The sequence below is a fragment of the Taudactylus pleione genome, unplaced genomic scaffold (genome assembly GCF_031769625.1).
Source record: "Taudactylus pleione unplaced genomic scaffold, aTauple2 ptg000702l, whole genome shotgun sequence".
NCBI lineage: Eukaryota > Metazoa > Chordata > Amphibia > Anura > Myobatrachidae > Taudactylus > Taudactylus pleione.
Genome location: NW_028285104.1, coordinates 257,504 through 278,637, shown reverse-complemented (window position 1 = coordinate 278,637; position 21,134 = coordinate 257,504). Strand labels below are relative to the sequence as shown.

Here is a 21,134-nt window from a genome sequence, read left to right as displayed (position 1 = left end):
CTATCATCGGCATGGATTACTGGGCTGGGTGAAATTTAACAGAGACAGAATCCAATCCAAGCAATTTTCCCTTAATGACAGATTACTGTGCACCTGGGCTGTGTCCAGAGAGGAGAATCAATTAGTGCACCTGACATTGCACAGGGGCAGCAATTAGTGCAGTGTCTCAGTAGCAACAAAGGCTGGAAGTCCAAACAATAGGATCTGCTAACTGCAGATCCTAACAGCCCCCAGTAGTAGTCCCCCTTATGCAGTACCCCCAGTAGTGCCCCTTATATAGTGCCTCCAATAGTGGTCCCCCCGATGCAGTGCCCCCAGTAGTAGTCCCCCTATGCAGTGCCCCTTATATAGTGCCCCCAGTAATAGTCCCCACTATGCAGTGCCCCCAGTAGTGCCCCTTATATAGTGTCCTGAGTAGTAGTTCCCCTATTCAGTGCCCCCAGAATGGGCAACCCCCCTATTCAGTTCCCCCAGTAGAGCCCCCCGAATACAGTGCCCCCAGTACGCCCCCCCTATGCAGTGCCCGTGCCCCTTACATACAATATACACACACAAAAAAAACTTACCTGAATGCCCGCTTCTGCCGCTGTCTGCTCCTTCCGGCCAGCTCTACACTATGGGAGAGATGTCATGACGTCTCTCCCATCACCTGCTGCGGGAGGAGGCGGAAGGCGGAGTTCATGAGTGAGCCGGCGGTGTACGGTGCCGGCAGCGGTGTGTTTGTTAGTGTGTAGTGCGGACCGCACTCAGGCCCTGATTCAGAGCCAGACGCTCTGACAGAGCGCTCGCTCTGAATCAGGGCCGTCCTTCATGATTTTAGAGAGGCCTCCTGGCCGCTCGCATAGCTGTGGGTGACCACCCACAGCTATAGCGAGCGGCCAGGAAGATGGTCGCGATGGTCAAGACCATCGCGACCATCGGACTTGCGACGAGACACTTGTGGTAGGGTCTCGTCTGCCGCAAGCCCTGGAGTGCTTTTGGCTCCATCAGAGCCGAAAGCACTCCCACTGACATCACTTGTGATTTCAGTGGGGCCGGCCCCAGACAGTAGGCGTTCCTATGGGAATGCCTCCGTCTGGCCAGCCACGCCCCCGGCACGCCCACCAAAGGGGGTATGCTGTCACTCACCATTGACAGCACGCCCCCTTTGTAGCGAGACCCATAGCGATGGCTTGCCCTTCGCTATCCGGGTCTCGCGCATGCGCACGACGGAGCCGGGTCCGTCGTGCGCATGTGCACTGGCCCAACATCGACCCGCTAGCGAGCGGGTCTGAATTAGGCCCTCACTGCTGTGCACACTACACTTAGTGATCGGCTGGCAGGGGGGGGTTTCTGGGTACTCAGAACCCCCCCCTCCGTGCACGCCTGCAGCAGGGCCAGGTTAACAATGGGGCAGATGGGACCACAGCTTCAGGCCTCCAAATTAAAATAGGCAATACAGCATGATGATGGCCAGATGCCCCGCTGCCACATGGTCGGCCACAAATCATAACATTTTATTTTCCTCACAAACTGATGCAATTTCTCTACTTCTTTGGGGAGACACTGGGGCTGATAGTTTAGGTATGTACAAGTACACATGGAACTGGCTACACCCCCACAGCACTAGTCACACCTCCTCCGCTTATCACAATAGGCCCTTGATCATATATCAGCCCCAGACCCATGTAGCCATTAATCTGGTCAAGGACTCCAGTGTATCAAAATTAGTTATCACTGTGATCACATAAGTAGAATATAATGCTACTATAGGCTGGTCAGGTACTCTAATTTCACTGGCCAGAGGGGCCCACTTCAGTAAAAACTTGCTTGCTCCAAAGTTCTTTACTACCAAAGAGCATTGGGGTAGCTATAGTGGGTGCAGGGTTGCCATTGCTATGGGGCCCAGATGTTTAGGGGGCCTGGATCCCCTGCACCCAGGCCATATAGTTGTCTACCAATATAAGCAATTGGGTTTAGCCCATTTCTCGGCCAGAATATGTGGACTCATTGGCATTCATATAGGTGGTTATCTCTATTACTCACTCTCAATATAGCGCCACACTGATATGATCCATCTTCCTCTGAACTAATCTGTGAGCCCGACATTGTTGGAGCATAGGCACCGCTGGACTAATTGGTGAGCTCTGCGTTGTAAGAGAGTAGCCTCCTCCTTTATTACAGCCTTTGTTAAAATTTATTGGGTGCATTGTAATGTGGCATAATCTGAACTGGACACACTGTAATGTGGCATAATATGAACTGGGGGAATGTAATGTGACACAATATGAACTGGAGGTACCAAAGTGCGGCATAATCTGAAATGGGGCATAATATGAACAGAGGACACTACAATGTAGCATAATATAAACTGGGAGCACTACAATGTGGCATAATATGTACTGGAGATACTGTGTGGCATAGTGTGAACTTGGGGCACTGTGTGGTATAATCTGAACTAGGACACTATTATGGGTCATAAAATGAACTAGGACACAACTATAGGGCATAACATGAACTAAGACACTACTATGGGTATAACATTAACAAGGGCACTTCTATGCTGCATGAAATGTACTAGAGTACTACTACGGGCATAAAATTAAATATGGCACTACTATGGGACGTAAATTGAACAACCGCTGCAGAGAGAGGTGTCTCTTTAGAACAGGGATGGGGAACCTCCGTCCAGCGGGCTGGATACGACTCGCAAGATCATTTAATCAGGCCCGAATGGCTGTGGCTCTCTCCCCCTCAACGGCAGCAGTCTTCCCCTTCAGCGGCAGCGGGCGTCCCCTTCAGCGGCAGCAGAGATAGCGCAGCGGGTGTCCCACTCAGTGGCAGGCATAGGAACCTGTGGGAAGGTCCGGGCAGGGCCGCTGGAGGGGGGCTATGGTGATAGTCTAGTGTGGATTTGTTGCCACACTCTCGCAACGGAAGGCAGTAACCCACAGCCTTTGAGGTGCAGGGTTCCTGGGCCAGCCTCGGCTGCTGTCACAGTCTGGCTGGCTGGATCGGGGAGGCAACGGCCAAAGCTGTCTCCGGGTAGTGCACACCGGCACCCTCAGCAGTGGCAGGCGGAGCAGCAGAGACCGCAGCCAGACCAGGTGAGCAGGTGACGGGGGGGGGGGGGGGGTGAGTGATCTCTGCGTGCGTGCAATGGTAGGAAGTAGGCTGCTTCTATGAGTCAGTACACACTATTACTGTACTGTTTATGTGACATACCAGAGCTGCCTGCAGTCACCCATTAGCACATCTTGTAATGTGCTGTTGAAGATTTAGGGGGGGGCACCCGTCATCCTGTATGTGTGTGCGTGTCTCTTAAGCTGGGTACACACTGTGTCAACACAGTCGATTCGCCAGCACATCAGCCAGTATGGCCCCCGACTGATGTTTTAAATATCCAAATGGCCCCTAGCAGAAAAAAGGTTCCCCACCCCTGCTTTAGAAGCATTGTAAGGAGAGGGGAGCTACACATTTTTTCTATTTGCAGCACATCAAACCTGACGAAGTCGCATGCAACTGCGGGAGCGCACAAATTGTGCATACACACTGCACGATATGTAAGTTTTTTTGCCAAATCATAACAACATCGTCCCAGTGTGAACCCTGCATTAGAATAAATAGCCAGAAACAAAGGAAACTGAGCTTCAAACAGTCTGTAGGATCTCTAAAACACTGTGCTGCTATCCAGAGGTAACACATAGACGAGGCACAATCTGATATTGTGACAATTTGCCCTTTTCATCATCCAACAACACTGGTGAAAAAGTTGCTGATCCTCACTGTGTATAAAGGGATGTTAGTTCTTTAGTAAACTACCCCTGCAATGACCATCAAAGAGGATCGATAAGGGATTACATATGTGAGCGGTAATTCCTGGTTAGTTAGAGGACACCTAAATCTGCCAAGCAAGCAGTATGCCTTCACCTACAGCCAAATATTTCATGGACAAAATAATGTGCAATGTTGTGTTTTATTGAGTTTCTATGAATTAACAGGGGAAAAGTTTGGGAAAAATACTACTTATGCTGGGCATAAACTATAAAATTATCTGTCAGATATCTGTCTAATCTGGCTGGTTGGAATGAAAATCTGGTAGTATATGGGAGCAAATGACAATCGATCATATGGTTTTAAACACTGGTAAACGGACAAAAACGATTGTTCAAATTGGTTACATTTGTTTAATTTAACCAATTTGTCTGAATGTCCATTTTTGTCTGTTTTCCAATGTTTTGTCAACAAATGGTCGAATGTCAGTTACTCCCATACACTACCAGATATTCATTCCAGCCAGCCAGATTGAACAGATATCTTGTAGACAATTGTATAGTGTATGCCCAGCATTAGTAAGAGGAACATATATCTATCACCTGTTATGTTCCAAAATATGTCTGCCCTACCAGTTAGGTCGGTTATATAATTACAGAACAGGCAGCAGAGCACATAGTATAACACAAACTTTTTAACTTCCCTAGGCTATGATAAGATTACTGTAGCTCCAGTCTCCAGCATTTCTGTTTATTGTACTGATGCTCACGGGCACAAGTTTGTTTCACACAGGTATGCTCCCTGGTCTGTGCCCTTCCCTCCTTTTATTCTATACAACTCAATACTTTATGCTCCCTCTGTAACCTGTTGTTTTTCCACTTTGTACTATGTGATTCTGCATGTTTGTTTATTATGCCATTTTGTAGATTGTTTACGCCTTCAATGTATGATACTGCAGACCCTTTGTGATGACTTATGAATAAAAATAATAATACACATAATAATACACATCCAAAATGCAAAAAGGGGTAACATAAGGGGCTTTATTTGAAGTTTAGTCCACAAAACTTCAAAAATGTTACTTGACTAGTTGAAATTGAAAGTACAAATGCTTCAACTCCTTTACTGGAAACCATAAAGGTATCTAATAAGTCATTTATAAGGCAAGCAGAGGGATTTGAATAGCATAAGGACAAGTCCATCTGAAGCCAATGCTGTAAGGTGAACATATAACACCATAACACACAAACACGAACATACGGTATGAGTACATACAGGTGGATGAGGACAAGATGAAAATACATGCTTACCGGTACCTTCATTTTAAAGTCATCCCTGTAGAGTTTAATGCTGAAGTCAGCAATGGTCCTTTGAATGAAACGAGATGGGCGCAATACAAAAACCAGTTGTAGGTTCCCAGGAAAAGCTCCCTAAAGATGAATCAGAATATATATGACTAATATTGACAATAGTTCTGCTGAAGTATCAATATTGCAGAATTGTTACATTACATAACTTTCTAGAGTCATAACGAACTTGGTTAAATGTGTCATCAGTTAGATTATTAGGGCCCTAATTGTCACAATCTACATTTTTAATGTGGATGTCATAAAAAAATTCGCAATGTGAACATTAATATTTAATCACTTGTCTGTAGGCAGGCTCATATAAGAGCCTATCCCAGCGAAGAGATGGAAGCAGAGTAATAGCTTACACTATAACTCTGTTTTCTTGTTCAGGTCCTCTACAGACAATGGGCCTGATTCTGTATTACACAGCTGCAGGGAAGTGACTGTGCAATATCGTCCAACTAAAATGCAAATGCATCAGGAGGTGCCTCCTGCATGCATCTGCTGTCCTCGGCCTGTCTATGTAAGGCGAAGCTTACCCAGCCTGGCCAACCAGATTCAGGAAGTCCAAAAACATAGACCCTGGGCTTGGCATGCTTGCAAAAGGGGGCGTATCCCCCTTATTTAAAAAGGTCCTGGTCGCAGTACCCGCAATACCCCTCAAACGCCACAGCATGTCAATCATGCTGTGGCTAAGTGAGCGATCATGCAGGACCCACATGAGCTGAATGGGTCCCGTGCATGCGCAGACCTACAATAATCGGAACTGTGTGTAAACCGTAAGGTTTACGTACATATCTGAATCAGGCCCAATGTGTGGCTGTTGGTCATCACATGCGTTATCAGGAGTCGACGGATCCCTCTCTGGTAAAATTAGCAGTATGGTCACCCATAGGCTACTATAGGCTAACGCCATCTTCAGACAGAGATAGCAGCTAGGCCAAGCTGTGTGATGCTTTGCATTCCAGAGCTTGGAAAGTAGGACTGCATAGCAGCCCTCATAGAATCCATAGATATATTTAAGGTATACAATTGGGAAGCCGGCTGCCGGATTCCCGACAGCCGGCTTCCTGACTGCTTTATAACGGCGTGGGATAAATGACAGGCGTCTGTATCTAGACGCCGGTCAATTCCCTGACGCCGGGAGACTGGCGCCCGACATCCCGATCGAAGGGATGCCGAGCGCCGCGAGCGGACAGCCGCGGGGGGGAGGGTGAGGTTTAGGCACCCCGGGGGGGATTTACGGTTAGGCACCCCCCCAGGGAGGGTTAGGGTTAGGCTAGGGGGAGTGAGGGTTAGGGTTAGGCACCCCCGGGGGACTCAGGGTTAGGGAACCCCCCGGGGGACTTAGGTGTAGGCAGCGGGGAAGGGGTTGGTTAGGGTTAGGCACTTAGAGGGGGGATTAGGGTTAGGCACCCCTAAGGAGGGTTAGGGTTAGGGGGGTTAGGTTAGATTAGTTGATACTTACCTTACCACGATCGAGATTTCCAGCGCTGTCGGGCTTCCGCTGCCGGGCTCTGCTGTTTTGTCGGGCTGCCGCTGCCGGGATTCGAACTCCCGGCCATGCGGCAGCCGGGATATCATATCGATTCCATATTTAATGTTGTTTAGTCAGTGATATACTAAACATGCGTACTGATTGCAGGACCTGATGGTTTGGAAACCTAAAACCTCCACCAGTTGACATGTAGACCTTTCATGTGCTGACCATACATGAATGGAGACAGTGAGATAAGACACTGGCTGATACCTGTTTATGTTATTTTTTGAAACTTAGTACAAGTGTGGGAATGTTGCACTTACAGCTATACGAGTCAGAGACGCTTTTACTGAGCTCCATTTATCCTTCCGTCTGTCCATGATGATGATGAACCCAATGCTGGCTGCCTCAAGACTGTAAAATGGGAAAGAAAGACATACCATGTGGGCAATAAAGATAACTTTTAGCTAAAGTTTCTAATACTTATAGGCTGTTTACTTGTGACATAAACATTTTAAGTAACAAAAACAAAATTAATAAACTGTGACTTTTGATATATGGAATGTAAATTCTAATGTGTATATTTAGTAAGGCGCGATTTGTCAAAGCCGCCAATTATTGGTTTAAAAATGGCAATAGGCATAAATGCTAAACAAGGTTTTTTTGGGAAGAAGAAGCACAGAGCCCACTATGTACCAGTATTTGGAAGCATAATCCTAGTAATGGCTGAGGTGTGTCCTGGGTGTGTGCTCATCATACATAACCAAAAGTTATATAAGAAATAAACACACAGAGACAGAAAATGGAATTAAAAAGGTCAGCTATTTATTTCAAGAATTTAATTTTCTTTTAAAAATATTGAATGGTGGCAAGAAAGGACGGTCCCTACACAGAGCAGCCCAAACTGCAAACTAAACAATCAAACATAGCATTGCGGGCGGTGTCCGCCCAGTGAATGCAAAAACCCATCACTAGGGTACTAAGCACAAACTTTCAACTCTCCCAATCCCATATGGAGATGGCTATACTGCCCCCATAAAGGTGGTACAGTACTTCTCCATAATTACTAGAATGCACACAATGAACCAACTGCACACGAGTTGATGATAAGCTGTACTTTCACGCTTGTGTCAGATTCTGCCTAACAGAAATACAGCCCGCCACCATATAAAACCTAGACCACCTGACCTACTGTATGCTTGCTGACAACCTATCCACAAACAAAACCAGACCCTCATCCGTCAAATGCACCCCATGGGGCCTATAGAGATACTTATTACGGAAACGTATCAAGGGATGTTTCACCACAAAACCACCATGCGCCAGCTCAAATTTAGCCGTTGCAGCATTAATCTTTTTTTCTAGCCTCGTCCAAAACCCTCGGACAACGGGCATCACGCCCCTGCTACCTAGGAGTAATGAAAGACCACAGTATGGTACAGAACAGCCAAGCACCCATTATGAGCAGGAGGTCTGCCACAATGTTAAGCCATAAGTCAAGAGCTATCCTGGAGCCATAGTCATTCCCACTTAGATGGAGTACCAGCACTTTGGGGTCACCAAACTGCCGCTTAGTCGCTAATAACCAGGGTTTGAGGAACTCCCAATAAAGACCTCTGAAACCTAACCAATGAATCCTAGCTGACAAAGGACATTGCAGCCACTCCCTGACCACGGCAGAGCGAGATGCCCAAAATAGAAACAAATGACGCACAATCCATACATACTTAACATCAAATTTCAAACCTATAACGGGGGGCGGAGGAGAAATTAGAAAAAACATGAATATTGCATTAAAGTAACATTATTAGGCTAAGTTATATTAAGATCAAACTTATATTATTTTAGACACAACAAAAAACACCCGCACAGATTCATAAGTTATCAATGGTCCTTCCCTATTATATAGGTACAAAAAGTTTATTATAATTGCAAAGGGAGGTGCTCCCAGGAATAAAAATCGCATGAAGACAAAAAAGAAAGAAGAAGTATTCCTATATGGGGCACACTCGGACCTAATAGTAATTGTTATTATACCATCAATATGGGATCCAAAATAACTAAAATATATTATATTTTTTAGTTATTTTGGATCCCATATTGATGGTATAATAACAATTACTATTAGGTCCGGGTGTGCCCCATATAAGAATACTTCTTCTTTCTTTTTTGCCTTTATATTTATATTATTTTAGTCAAGCATGAAAAACAGTATTGCAATTGAGTAATTTAAAAATAATAAAGTTTAATTTAAAGGTAGGAAGGTAAAGCTTATTTGCCAGATGTTATAGAACTGGTACCATCCCGGGTAATCTATAGAAGTCCACCGGCAGATAATCGTCCATAGGTGTAAGGTGCACAGGAATCTCCTCTCCTAAGTTGCGTCCGTGAATCTACGCCACTTAGGAGAGATATGGTAGGTAATTGGGATCTATTCCTCCATCCACTTTATTTGTGTTTTTTGTACTACTAGGGGTAAATTTACTAATATGGGAGTTCTATTAAGAAGTGATGTTGCCCATAGTAACCAGATTCCAGATAATATCTTCTAGAAGGTGATAGATAAATGAGAAGTAGAATCTGATTGGTTGCTATGGGCAACATCACTTTTTAAATAGAACTCCCATCTTAGTAAATGTACCCCCTAGTGTCAGTCATATATTTTCATGATTTGTTTTACTTGCTATATATGTGTTAAAGTTGTGCAATAAATATTTTGCTAAACCATATAAGGCAATAGACATTTTACAAATATAAACACTTGCACGTTATGAAGGGTTTATAATGCTATATCTATAGTGAACCATCTGTAGGAGATATGCGCCATTTGTGTTGTTACTGAGAATATGCTTGGAATTTATAAATATTACACATACATGGTCATTTCCTTAGATTCAGATATGAACAGGCGGATTCAGTATATTAGGTCAGCATTTATAATGTCGACATGTCAACACTGATGACATGTAGACATGGGGCCTGATACAGAGGTGGACGCAGCGTAACCAGGAGGTGCGTCTTTGGAAAGGATGCAGATGCTATGTAAATATGCTAATGCGTAGGCAGCGTCCTGTGTAAATAGACGCCTCTTTACGGACTCTGTGGTCCGCTGCTGTGTCCGAGGACGTAGCATTGGATCATCTGTGAAAACATCGGCTATATGAGTAACCCTCGGGTTATGCAGGATGGGCGGTATTTTCACTCTTCCGGGGCCAGGAAATATGAGAAGATGCAGACCCTGGCCTTGGCAGGCCTACATTTTGGGGACAACCCGCCCCCATTTTGTAACATGCTCCCCGTTGCTGTCCCCGTCCTGCCCCCAAACAGCCGCAGCGTGTCAATCATGCTGTGGCTTTGTGCAACGCGAGCAATCTCGCAGAAGGAGACCTGAACGGGTGCAGGACTAATCCTGTGCAGATCTCTCACCATCGGTGTTATACTGCATCAGGCCACTGGTCACAATGTGAGCAAAGCAATTTTCAGTTAATGCTAATCCTAACCCTAACGGTAATGTCAACATTTTCACTATGTCCATGTCGACAGTTTTCAGATCTTAACATTTGACATTCCCCATATTACCAAATGCTGCTCTGATCATTTACATCTGAATCTTAAATTACGGATTTGCACCTTTTGTAACTGAAAGATACTAATCATTTTAAGTATTGTGTGCTGGGAGTAAAATGAACCACAGCCTCTGTGAGACATTTCCTAGTAGGAAGACTGGCTTACCATCATACACACATGAAATATGTATGTTTATACAACTGGAATCCAGGTTTTGTTCTGCAATATGTACAGCACACAGAGGCAGTGACGTCATTCATGGCAATAGGAGTACATGAGGATGGATACATAATTCTAGTAAACCACTATGAAACCATATAAAATCAATGTAAATGTCTTACTAGACAGACCTTTGGCAGATTATTGTGCTACTGACTATGGGGGGTCATTCAGACCCACTCGCAAGCGGCAGTACGCTCACAAGTGGGTCGATGGTCCCCACTGCGCATGCGCACGACGGAGGGAGCTCCATCGTGCGCATGCGCGAGACCCGGACTGCGACAGCCAAGCTGTCGATCCGGGTCTCGCACCAAAGGGGGCGTGCTGTCGATGGTGACTGACAGCACGCCCCCTTTGGTGGGCGTGCCTGCCAGACGGAGGCGTTCCCATGGGAACGCCTACCGTCTGAAGCCGGCCCCACTGACATCACTAGTGATGTCAGTGGGAGTGATTTTGGCTCTGATAGAGCCAAAATCACTCCAGGACTTGTGGCTGGGAAACCCTACTGCAGGGTTTCCGTTGCAAGTCCGATGGTTGCGATGGTCAAGACCATCGCGACCATCTTTTTGGACGCTCGTGTATGCTGTGGGTGGTCACCCACAGCTATACGAGCGTCCAGGAGGACGCTCCATTTTAATGGAGGAGGGCCCTGATTCAGAGCGAGCGCTCTGGTCAGAGCGTCCGGCTCTGAATCAGGCCCTATGTTAAATATTTATCAGCTCACTGTCAGAGACTGAAAAGCATATGTTAACTGTAATTAAACTTAAATAACTGCAAATATTAATATCAAGGTAACTTATGTACACAGCTGTAAACACAAACAAAACATTAATGTGTGTCGGGTGGGTTCAGAAAGAAACACAAGTGAATAAAATAAATGTGCATCTGTGTAATGAGATAATGAGAAATGAGGATGTGGATAACATTAATAAACCGGTAAAGGATGTGACCACGACAAAATACATAGCTCAAAGTAAAACAAGTTCTCTTTTTTTTATACCTAGATGTTGAAAAGACAGAAAAGGTCCTGATTTTATCCCAAAATTTAACTGAGAGACCCGTTGTACATCAAGACTTTTACTTAGGTAATGTACTATGCAGTTGTGAGAGCTGCATACATGGAAGCGGGGCAGCGCAATGGTGACATCAGCAGTTTCACCAATCATACGGCCCCCCAGCTTTAGCCTTGCCCACTGTGAATAGCTGACTATAGCTGCTCCAAGCGTGAAACTCAAGTGACTCTGTGGCGGGGGCAAAAAATAGTGCCTGAAGCAACAGGAGGTCCTGCAGAGCAGAGGTAGAAAGATGCCACAAATGGAGCCTCAGCACCAGCAGTTTCTCTCTTCATGAGGAAAAGAGAGAAGCCACCCAGAGCAGAGAAGGAAGCCATTAGTGATACCACAGAAGAAAAAGCACCAGCAGAGACCCCCAACAGTGTTCCAGAGCTACCTGTCACTTCCGCTCCCTTACAGCTGTTTTACATGCCCAGCCCCTAATCCCCAGTCTTCCTATCTCCTAAGCATCCAGCTGAAGCAGCCTACAGCACAAGGCCTCAGCCCCATAAAATAGGCCTAACCCAAGCCCCAGACTCTAGACTTCAGTCCAACCCCAGCCACTAAGTCTCTGCACAAATCCATACACTAAGCCTCTGCCCCTGTCCAGACACTAGGCTTTCACCCTGTCCCTAGTATTGGCATATGAGGACTTCAAGATACCTGACCATGCTTTATACAAATGGAAGCCTTCACAACATAGGAGTAGCCTCTCTAAATTACAAAATGGAAAGGAGAGGGTGATTGCCTACTCAAACCAGAGCCTATGGGAATTGGAATGGTACCCAGAGAGCTACAGCTCTCAAACTGCACCTAATGGCTGTTTTCTGGGGAGTAACAGTAACACAGACATTTGCAGAATATCTAACAGGATTAATATTTGAGATTGTCACTGCTCTCATGTACCTGGGTATTGAGAAGCTCGGAGCCTTGGAACAGCGATGGGTTGCGAGGTTAGACAAGATGAAATTCAAAATACGCTTATCAAAATTAAAAGGCTGATGCCCTGTTCTGTTTTTCAGTGAATACTCCCATGGGAGGTGGAGATAAGAACAGGTAGGAGACTGTGGGGTCTATTTACTAAGCCTTGGATGGAGATAAAGTGAACTGAGATAAAGTACCAACCAACCAACTATTAACTGTCATTTTACAAACACAGCCTATGACATGACAGTTAGGAGCTGATTGGCTGGTACTTTATCTCTGTTCACTTTATCTTCATCAAAGGCTTAGTAAATAGATCCCTAAGATTCCAGACTTTACCAGGTTGGAATACTTGACCTAAAACCGCCACAAGCAACTGTCAACATGATCTGCAGTATCTTGGTGAAAAAGAAAGACCTGGAGTTGGCGCAGGAACAAATGGGTGCCAGCTTCAAGGCCATCTTCCAGTTGAAACTGCAGCATATTTGGCCCTCTGCCAGGAAGTGAAGTCAGCTGACCCCAATGGGCAGAAGGTTCTTGCAAAGCTGCAGTATGTTTAAAGTATGGGAAGGAGTGTTGTACTGTTGGGCCTTACTAGAGCAAAAATGTTACCCAGTAACAGGAGTGGCAGGAATGTCAACTCTGTGGCGTGTAAACCCCCGATATAATGTGCACCAATGTGCTCCAGTGAGACTCACTGGCTCCTATAGATCCTGGAGGTGAACAATTTCCTAATCAGTGAGTTCAGAATCAAACACCAGTTAGAGCTGGTGATGACTGATCACGTCACTAAGTTCACTGTGGTTGTGCCATGTATGACCAGACTGCGCCGTCCATGACCAAAGCCATCACGGGTGCTGCATCACATGGTATACGAGGTTAGAACAGATATACTCCAACCAAAGTGCCTGTTTCAAAGGGTGGTTGATAAAGGAGTTATGCCAGACTTATGACATTCAACAGTCCCAGACCACCCTGCACCATCCCCAAGGGAATGAAAGAGCATGCAAGATGTTCAACAGGTCATTGCTCAAAATGTTTTGTATGTTGGAGGTAGACTTACAGTGAACCTTTGTGCAGGAAGTGGTGTGAATACATTACAATCGTGTGCACCATGCCACCAGATACATCCATTATTTCCTGGTGTTTGGACACCAGGGAAGTTAGGTCCTGGGCCTCAAAATCACTCTTCATGAACAGGAGGATGAATTGAGTCCAACTGACTAGGTGGTGTAGCAACAACAGGTTGAAGGTGGCTATCTGGACCACTCAGCATAGGGCAAAACATGCTTGTTTGCTCAAGGAGGCCTGGCAACAAGTTGAGTGATTTCTGGGAACTGGCATTGCATGTGATCCAGAGGTTTGTCTCCCAAGATGGACTTGTGTATGAAGTGGTGCCTCAGGACAGTGCTGGTATGGTTAAGGTGCTTAACAGGAATATTTTGCACCACCATTGCTTCAGGAATTGCCCTTGGCTACACCAGCCACAAAAAAGCGACACACTGGTGGATATGGTGCAATTCTTGTGAATCACTTTCCCCACCACAGAAATGGCTGTAATGTCCCAATCAAAATGGAGGACTGACACTCCAGAGTGGCCCCAATCACCCTGCAAAACTCCAAACCAACCTGGTTCACCCCAGTTTCCATTATGCAGATTTGTCATCCAGGTACAATGGTGTCATCAGCGGATGCACCAATCACGTGGCCTCCAGCTTTAGCTCCATCCACCCTTTGTAGATATGATTATAACCACTCCGAGGTGGAAACTCAACTGATTCTCTGAGGTGTACAGAGAAGAATGCCCGGAGCAAAATAAGTTCTTGCAGATCTGAATTAGAAGGTCTCCACAAATGGAGAACCATCAGTACCCCAAGAGGCGAAGCAAGAAAGCAGGTGCTCAGAGCAGAGGAGAAAGCCACTGAAAACCAGAAACTAAGCCCCTGCCTGGGCCCTAGGCCTCAATCCAGACACTAGGACCTAGACCCAACCACATTACGCTGTATTGGGTTACAGTAACATGTCATACTGCACTGTCTTGCCTGTGATTGGTATTGCAATCTGTTCTGTAATCCACCTATGAATTGTGCTGTGTTGCTGTGCACTGGTATGGCAGCTGTTCAGGAAAAGTAAATATGGTAGTACACTAATGCCTAGTTGGATAGGTTGTTGACGAAGAAGAATGACAAATTATTTTGATGCTAGGTCATTGTGATTGGGGTGACAGACTAGTTAGGGTGACACATATTAGCAGGGAAGTCTACCAGGGGAAGTTAGGGAGAAGCTGCTCATTCAATGATGACTTGTTCACGTGAGTATATTTACTAAAGTGCAGGTTTCTAGAAGTGGAGGTGTTGCCCATAACAACCAATCAGATTCTACATATTTATCTAGCACCTTCTAGAAGATAATAGCTACAATCTGATTGGTTGCTATGGGCAACAACTCCACTTTTTAAACCCGCACTTTAGTAAATATACCCCACAATGTCAACAATGTAATTTAGAGGTATGCCTAATCCTAAGAATTAGGCATACCTCTAAATTACTATGCTGACATTTCATATGTCGACATTCAGTCCATGTCGACATTTATCAGATGTTGATAAGGTAGATATAAAAATATTAATCATGTCGACATAACTATCAACATTTTTGGTGTCGGCATAGTAACGGTTAACTTCCTGGATGCAAACCAATTCAGACAATAAGCAGTAGATACAGCAAGGGACATAAGCTATTACAGTGAGGTTACACAATTTTAGGATTGGTAATTAATAATACTGCTTTTTATTTATTTATATATGTTTTAGAGTGGGGGTATTCTTCAAATAAGGACTAATACTGTGCATTGTATGCAGGGTACAGAAAAAATAAAAATGGTTAGTATTAAAAACAAAAAGATTTCCAGAATAAACCTGTAAAACCTGATACTGCCACTGTAATTTAGAGACAGCAGCTATGCAATACGGGTTGGGTATGAAATCCCAGCTGTTGGGATGCCGCTGGTCAGAATACCGACAGCGCCATCCCGACAACCAGAATCCCGACACCCATAGGAACGAACGATAAGTGTTTTCCTAACCTCTACCCTAACCCCTACCTAAACCCTCCCTCCCCGATGCCTAGCCCTAGCCCCCCCCCCCTAGTGCCTAAGCCCCCCTCCCCGGTGCCTAAACCTAACCCCCCCCCTAGTACCTAAACCTAACCTCCCCCTCCCCGTACCCTAATCCTAACACTCCCTACAAGGTGCCTAACCCTAACCCTCCCCCTAATGCCTAAACCTAACCCCTCACCCTAATCACCCCCTAACACCCTGATACTTACCTTCAGGATGCCGACAGTCGGGATACTGGTGCCGGGATCCCGACCTGTCGGATTTCGGGGCGGGTATTTAGACTGTCGCCATCCCGCACACCAGGACGCCAACTACATCTCAGCAATACACAGGTTTCTGTTGTTTTCCTTACACCATCCTAATAACTGTTTTGCTGATGTGTTTATCATCTGACTTTCCAAGCATACACACTAGACTTTTATAGATTTTGTACCCAATTGTGTTTTCTTGTTTTCCAGTAGTTTAAAATGATTTTATTGTACCTCTTGTAGCATATCTGGCATGAGAGATTTCAGTGTCCTTTGTTGATAAACAATTGTGCAAACAGTAACATAATACAAGGAAGGCTTAGGTGGATAGGCAGGATAAACCAGGGGTAGCCAACCCTGGTCTTCGAGAGCTACCAACAGTGCATGTTTTCCAGGTCTCCTCACAGAATCAACAGTGAATAGTTAGCTCCATCTGTGGATCATTTCAAATGTGTTAGTGAGTAATGAATACCTGTGCACCTGCTGGGTGGTCTGCAAAACGTGAACTGTTAATAGCTCTCGAGGACAGAGGTTGGCTACCTCTGGGATAAACCCTAAAATATCTGTTTACTTCAGGGATTATTGTGCTTTACTCCTGGTGACTCTATAAAAGCCATTAGAATGGAAACACGTTGACTGGGGAAGGAAGAAGACCTGATTTCGGGATTACATGATACAGTGGGTGGATATCTTTAGGAAATGTAAATCCCTATAGATCAGTGATTCCCAACCTCGGTCCTCAAGGCACACTAACAGTCCTGGTTTTAGTGATATCCATGCTTAAGAACAGATGGTTAAATCAAAATAACTAAGGTACTAATTAAGTCGCCTGTGCTCAACTATGGCTATCCTTAAAACCTGGACTGTTAGTGTGCCTTGAGGACCGTGGTTGGGAACCCCTGCTATAGATTGTAAACTTGCGAGCAGGGCCTTCCTACCTCTGTCTGTCTGTTATGACCCAGTTTTCTTCTATTAATGTTTCCAATTGTGAAGCGCAACGGAATATGTATAAGAAACTGTTAATAAATAACCAGCTAAAACCGCAAACAGTTTTTTCCATCCTTATTCAGGATAGAAGTTCAAAATTCGCCAGCGAGTAACCTGTACAACAAAATTTGTTGTGTATCTCATTAGTTGCCCATGTGGCAGATTTTATTCACTCAGCTTTCTCCGTTTTCTCCATTTGCAATAAGTATGGTACTTTAAATGTAAAAGGGCCATTGTTATTACCACGGACAAAGGGCATAACCCTTCATTTGCCTGTAGTACATTTTATATGGTCAGTTGAAGCAGTTTGCCATTTTGTGTAAATCTTACAAGAATTAGGGGACTGGATGTGCTAAATAGAAATTCAGACATAAGAATCACAGCGTATTATGGGCTAGGTGCAAACGGAGACTCTGTACTGCATTTTAGTTGGGCCAGAAGACAACAGTAGGAACTGGAGGAGGAAGCTGGAACCGAAGACAGAAGAGATATGGCTGCAGTCACAACCGGACGAGGGAACAGGGTGTGAGTAAGCCACCCTAGACTGTGTTGTTGTGTAACTACAATACCTATTAGGTCCAGTCAGACAAGGTTTAAGGCCTGGGTTGCCAAACTCTGATTGCTAACCTGTTCATTGCAGAACAGTGTCAGTGACTTTTGCAGGGATCACTCACCTGGGAATACTTGTTAAATAGGTAACAACATTCAAAAAATCATCATCAGGAATCTCGGTGAAGTTGGGAAATTCAGGAAAGGTTATAATGGGTGCTCCATCTTTCCCTCTTCCTCCTGGAAACAAAATATATTGGTCATTAAAAACTATTATTTCCCCACAGATAAATAGATCACATAATGTACTATGAGGCAGATGTATTAAGCTCAGGAAAGTGATAAATTGGAGAGTGATAAAGTACCAACCAATCAGCTCCTGTCATTTTTCAAATACAGCCTGCAACATGACAGTTAGGAGCTGAGTGGCTGGTTGTTTATCACTCTCCAATTTATCACTTTCCAGAGCTTAGTACATCTCCCCCTATATTCCCTGCTGTACATTAGAAGAAGATAAGCAATCACTGGAGTGTTCAGTAACAATAAAAAGTGACTTCTAATATCCACGATCAGTTACTTTAGGAGTTTGTTTAACTGGCTTTAATATACAAATTTCCAAATGAACGCTAAAGTGATGAGATCAGAACCCACTGCTTACACAGTTATTGGGTTCTGTCACGGTGTGCCGGTTCCCGGCACCTTCTTACCGGGTCCGGCAGTGCTGGTGGTCTACAGGGCAGTTGCTTCAACATCCTGCCGCTTCCCTGTGCTGCAGCCACTTGGGACACGCTGTGTGCGGTCCCGGCAGCAGGTTTCCTCTTCCCCCAGTGAGCGGCTGCGGCTCCCATAGGGCAGCGCGGGCCACTCAGTATTATTCTTAAAGGCCCAGTCTCACCGGGGGGTGATGTCACTTGGGCACCAAATCTAGTCTCCTCCTATATAAGGAGGTTCCTGAGGACACTCTAGTGCCAGAGTATAGGCTCCCAACCCTTACTCCAGTGTTCCTGTTTGTGATTCTACTGCTCATTCCTGACCATGGCTTGTTCATAACCCGACTTCGTCCTCTCCCTTGGATATACTCCATGACCAGCATACGTCTGTTCCCGAGTACCGTTTTGTCCATTTGAATTTGCCCCGGCTTGTTGACTACCATGTACAGCTTAATCATACTCCGCTACATCCAGAGCATGCCAGCTCCTGTACAACCTGTACAATAGAACCTAGTCCGAGGGCCGCCACCTTACTGTCGGATGCAGCTTAGTCCAAACCTCCTTGTGGGGGTCCATTGTGAATACCGACGGCACATTAGACTCCGCGCCTCAGTAATAGGTCTCGCCAATCCCATAACCCATCCGTGACTTGTGACAGTTTCAGTATAATGCACTCCCTACTGTAACATGTGCACGGATTAGAAGTCGTGATGTCAGATACCTTCTAATATCCTTAATAATTTTAAATACAGGGTGCATTAGTCCATATAATACACAAATGTTCCTAATGCAAGGAGTAAGATATTATAATTATGTCAGAGATATAGATATAATTTACAGAAAATCATACATTTATGAACGCACATATTATTTCTGTTTATATATTTAATAAAACTGACTCCTGCTAGAAATTATGTCATCATGTTGGCTTGAACCCTGACCCCCTCCTACCTGTGTCAGATAGCCTAAGAGAGAGGGGTGGTGGTGATAGAGACAGTGGGGAAAAGTGATTATCATTGACGGCTCTACCCTCAATGGCTGATGGTCTTCTACCATTTGCAATGAACCAGTGATGGTGGTCCATCGTTGGTTAATCTATACGCATGCGAAGACAGGGGACAACAACCTATGTTTTACTATTAGTGGCCTCCCATCAATGCTGAAAACACTAGCCACCAGACCATTATTGGTTGTTTACCATCGGTGGTCGATGGCAGCCCCTACTGGGGGGGTGAGAAGGAGAGAAGAGGAGAGGTAGAAGGTGCAGAGATAAAAAATAAATGCATAAAAACAAGACAACGCTGGGCAGCTAGTATATATACGTATGTACTATTTGACTAAAAAGTGATAAGTGAGATAGAAGGTGGGACAAATTCAGAGTTCCCATCATTTTAAAGTAATTTCCAGGGACAATTGGTGCTGCATGTTGTATGTCTCAGCGAACCTGGGAGTACTACAATTCCCATTATATTTATAGAACCTGACTACAATGCACAAGCACTGTTCAACTAAAATTCTCAACTTCTAGGCCTAGTGCAGTCGGCTAATACTGACAAATAGGCCTCTTCTACAATCAAAAAAACCCAGGGAAAAGCTTTACAGCCTGGGATTGCACCATAAAATTAGTCAATACATAAATAAATGTATTATCAGGTTTAGAGCTAATATATAGAGAGGCCTCAATCTATTATTTCTATAGCAAGAACAGATAGTTACAGATTTCGCAATCCTTATTTTCATGAGTAGTTGGTTCACATTGTAGCCAGGATGCATGTTATTAGTTACATCACTTTTTTTACAACTGCAAACACACACGTTATAATTATCTGGTGGCAACTATACACAAATAGCTCTATGACAGCCACATGCTAAACAGGTTTTTTTTGCCCATGGTCTAATATACACACAGCAGACTTTCTCCATATAGCTCATTAGATGATCCAGCTATTCCAGATACAACCAAGGATACTTGATACTGTACATGCACATTGGATTCAGTGCTGGCTCCAGGCTGGAACCTTGTGGTATTACACTAAGTTTCCCAACCATGGAAACAGCTATAATACACACACATAAGTAATGTAACTGTCTATGCCTTTCTAACTAAAAGTAGACACAAAATATTAAGGGATAAATAATTATAAAATGACTGACACTCAGAACATGTAGACATTCTTACCAGATACTGCACCCATTATAGATACACCTATAGGGCCATACAGACCAGCACATAAGTGAATACACGCCAGTTAGGTGGATAGTATACCTAGTATACAGCAGGTCCAAAGTAGAGCAGGTCCAAAGATGGCGCATATGCTACCCACACAGAGTCAGGCATATCCCGAGATATGTACAGGTCTGTATATGTGTGAAAATACGGTATATTTCTCTGACCGTTTCATTTGACTAATGAGCGCATGTTTAATTTCCAACTCGGCAGTAGCACCAATAATAGAAGAGACAATGAGACCATGAAAAATCATATTTCTCTATTAATGCCAACCTCACTATTAATAGAGTAGTTTATCAATCAAGTCAGTGACTCTGAGTGGTGGATGGATTTCCCCAGCAATATATGAGGCAATAGTGAGCTACTTCTGAATCAGTTTAATAAACAGTAATGTGTCGACCATTTGAACCTGTTGACCTTTTCACACTGTTGGCCTTCTGCACTGTCGACCATTTGTTAGTCGATCTTTTGTTCCGGTCGAGCTTTTGACCATGCCGACCTATTGCATGTCGACCATCTGGTGTCGAACTATTGACTGTCAATCTAATTATTGTCGATCTTCCATACAGTAACCGTTCTGCCCCTCTTCTCTATAGAACATAACGGTGCACTACACCTCCAGCAATGAAGAGATAAGGGTAGGCACACATTCTTGTATCAAATTACCACTCTGGGGGCCCTATTCATCATCGGGGGCTGAATTCATCTCGCTGCAGGGGATACTTAAGTATCCAACTCACGGGGGGGGGGGGGGGGGGGACTTTACAACGCAGCAAATAATCATTGCTCCAGTGCGGGGACAGCTGCTCTGAAAAGCAGCTGTCCTCGCGATTAGTAACGCAGCTACAGAAGTAGCTGGATTACTTACATGTCTAAATACTGGCTTTTCGCATGGTTACTGGGCCATTTGATGAATAGGCCCCAGGGACATTGGGGTCATGTTGGGGGC

The 21,134-nt window shown here is 44.7% G+C and overlaps 1 protein-coding gene across 2 annotated transcripts in view; it reads right to left on the bottom strand.

Annotated features, from left to right (window-relative positions):
* Positions 1 to 21,134, bottom strand: part of MCF2L2 (MCF.2 cell line derived transforming sequence-like 2) — a 382,435-nt gene that overhangs the window by 300,798 nt on the left and 60,503 nt on the right. Inside the window, exons 3-5 of one of the 2 annotated variants that reach the window (XM_088456383.1) lie at positions 17,371 to 17,485; positions 6,906 to 6,996; positions 5,064 to 5,183 (exon numbers count right to left, since the gene is read on the bottom strand). In XM_088456383.1, coding sequence (XP_088312509.1) covers positions 5,064 to 5,183; positions 6,906 to 6,996; positions 17,371 to 17,485 — 326 coding nt within the window. The remainder of the gene's footprint in view (positions 1 to 5,063; positions 5,184 to 6,905; positions 6,997 to 17,370; positions 17,486 to 21,134) is intronic. The other variant, XM_088456384.1, reaches the window with a different exon arrangement.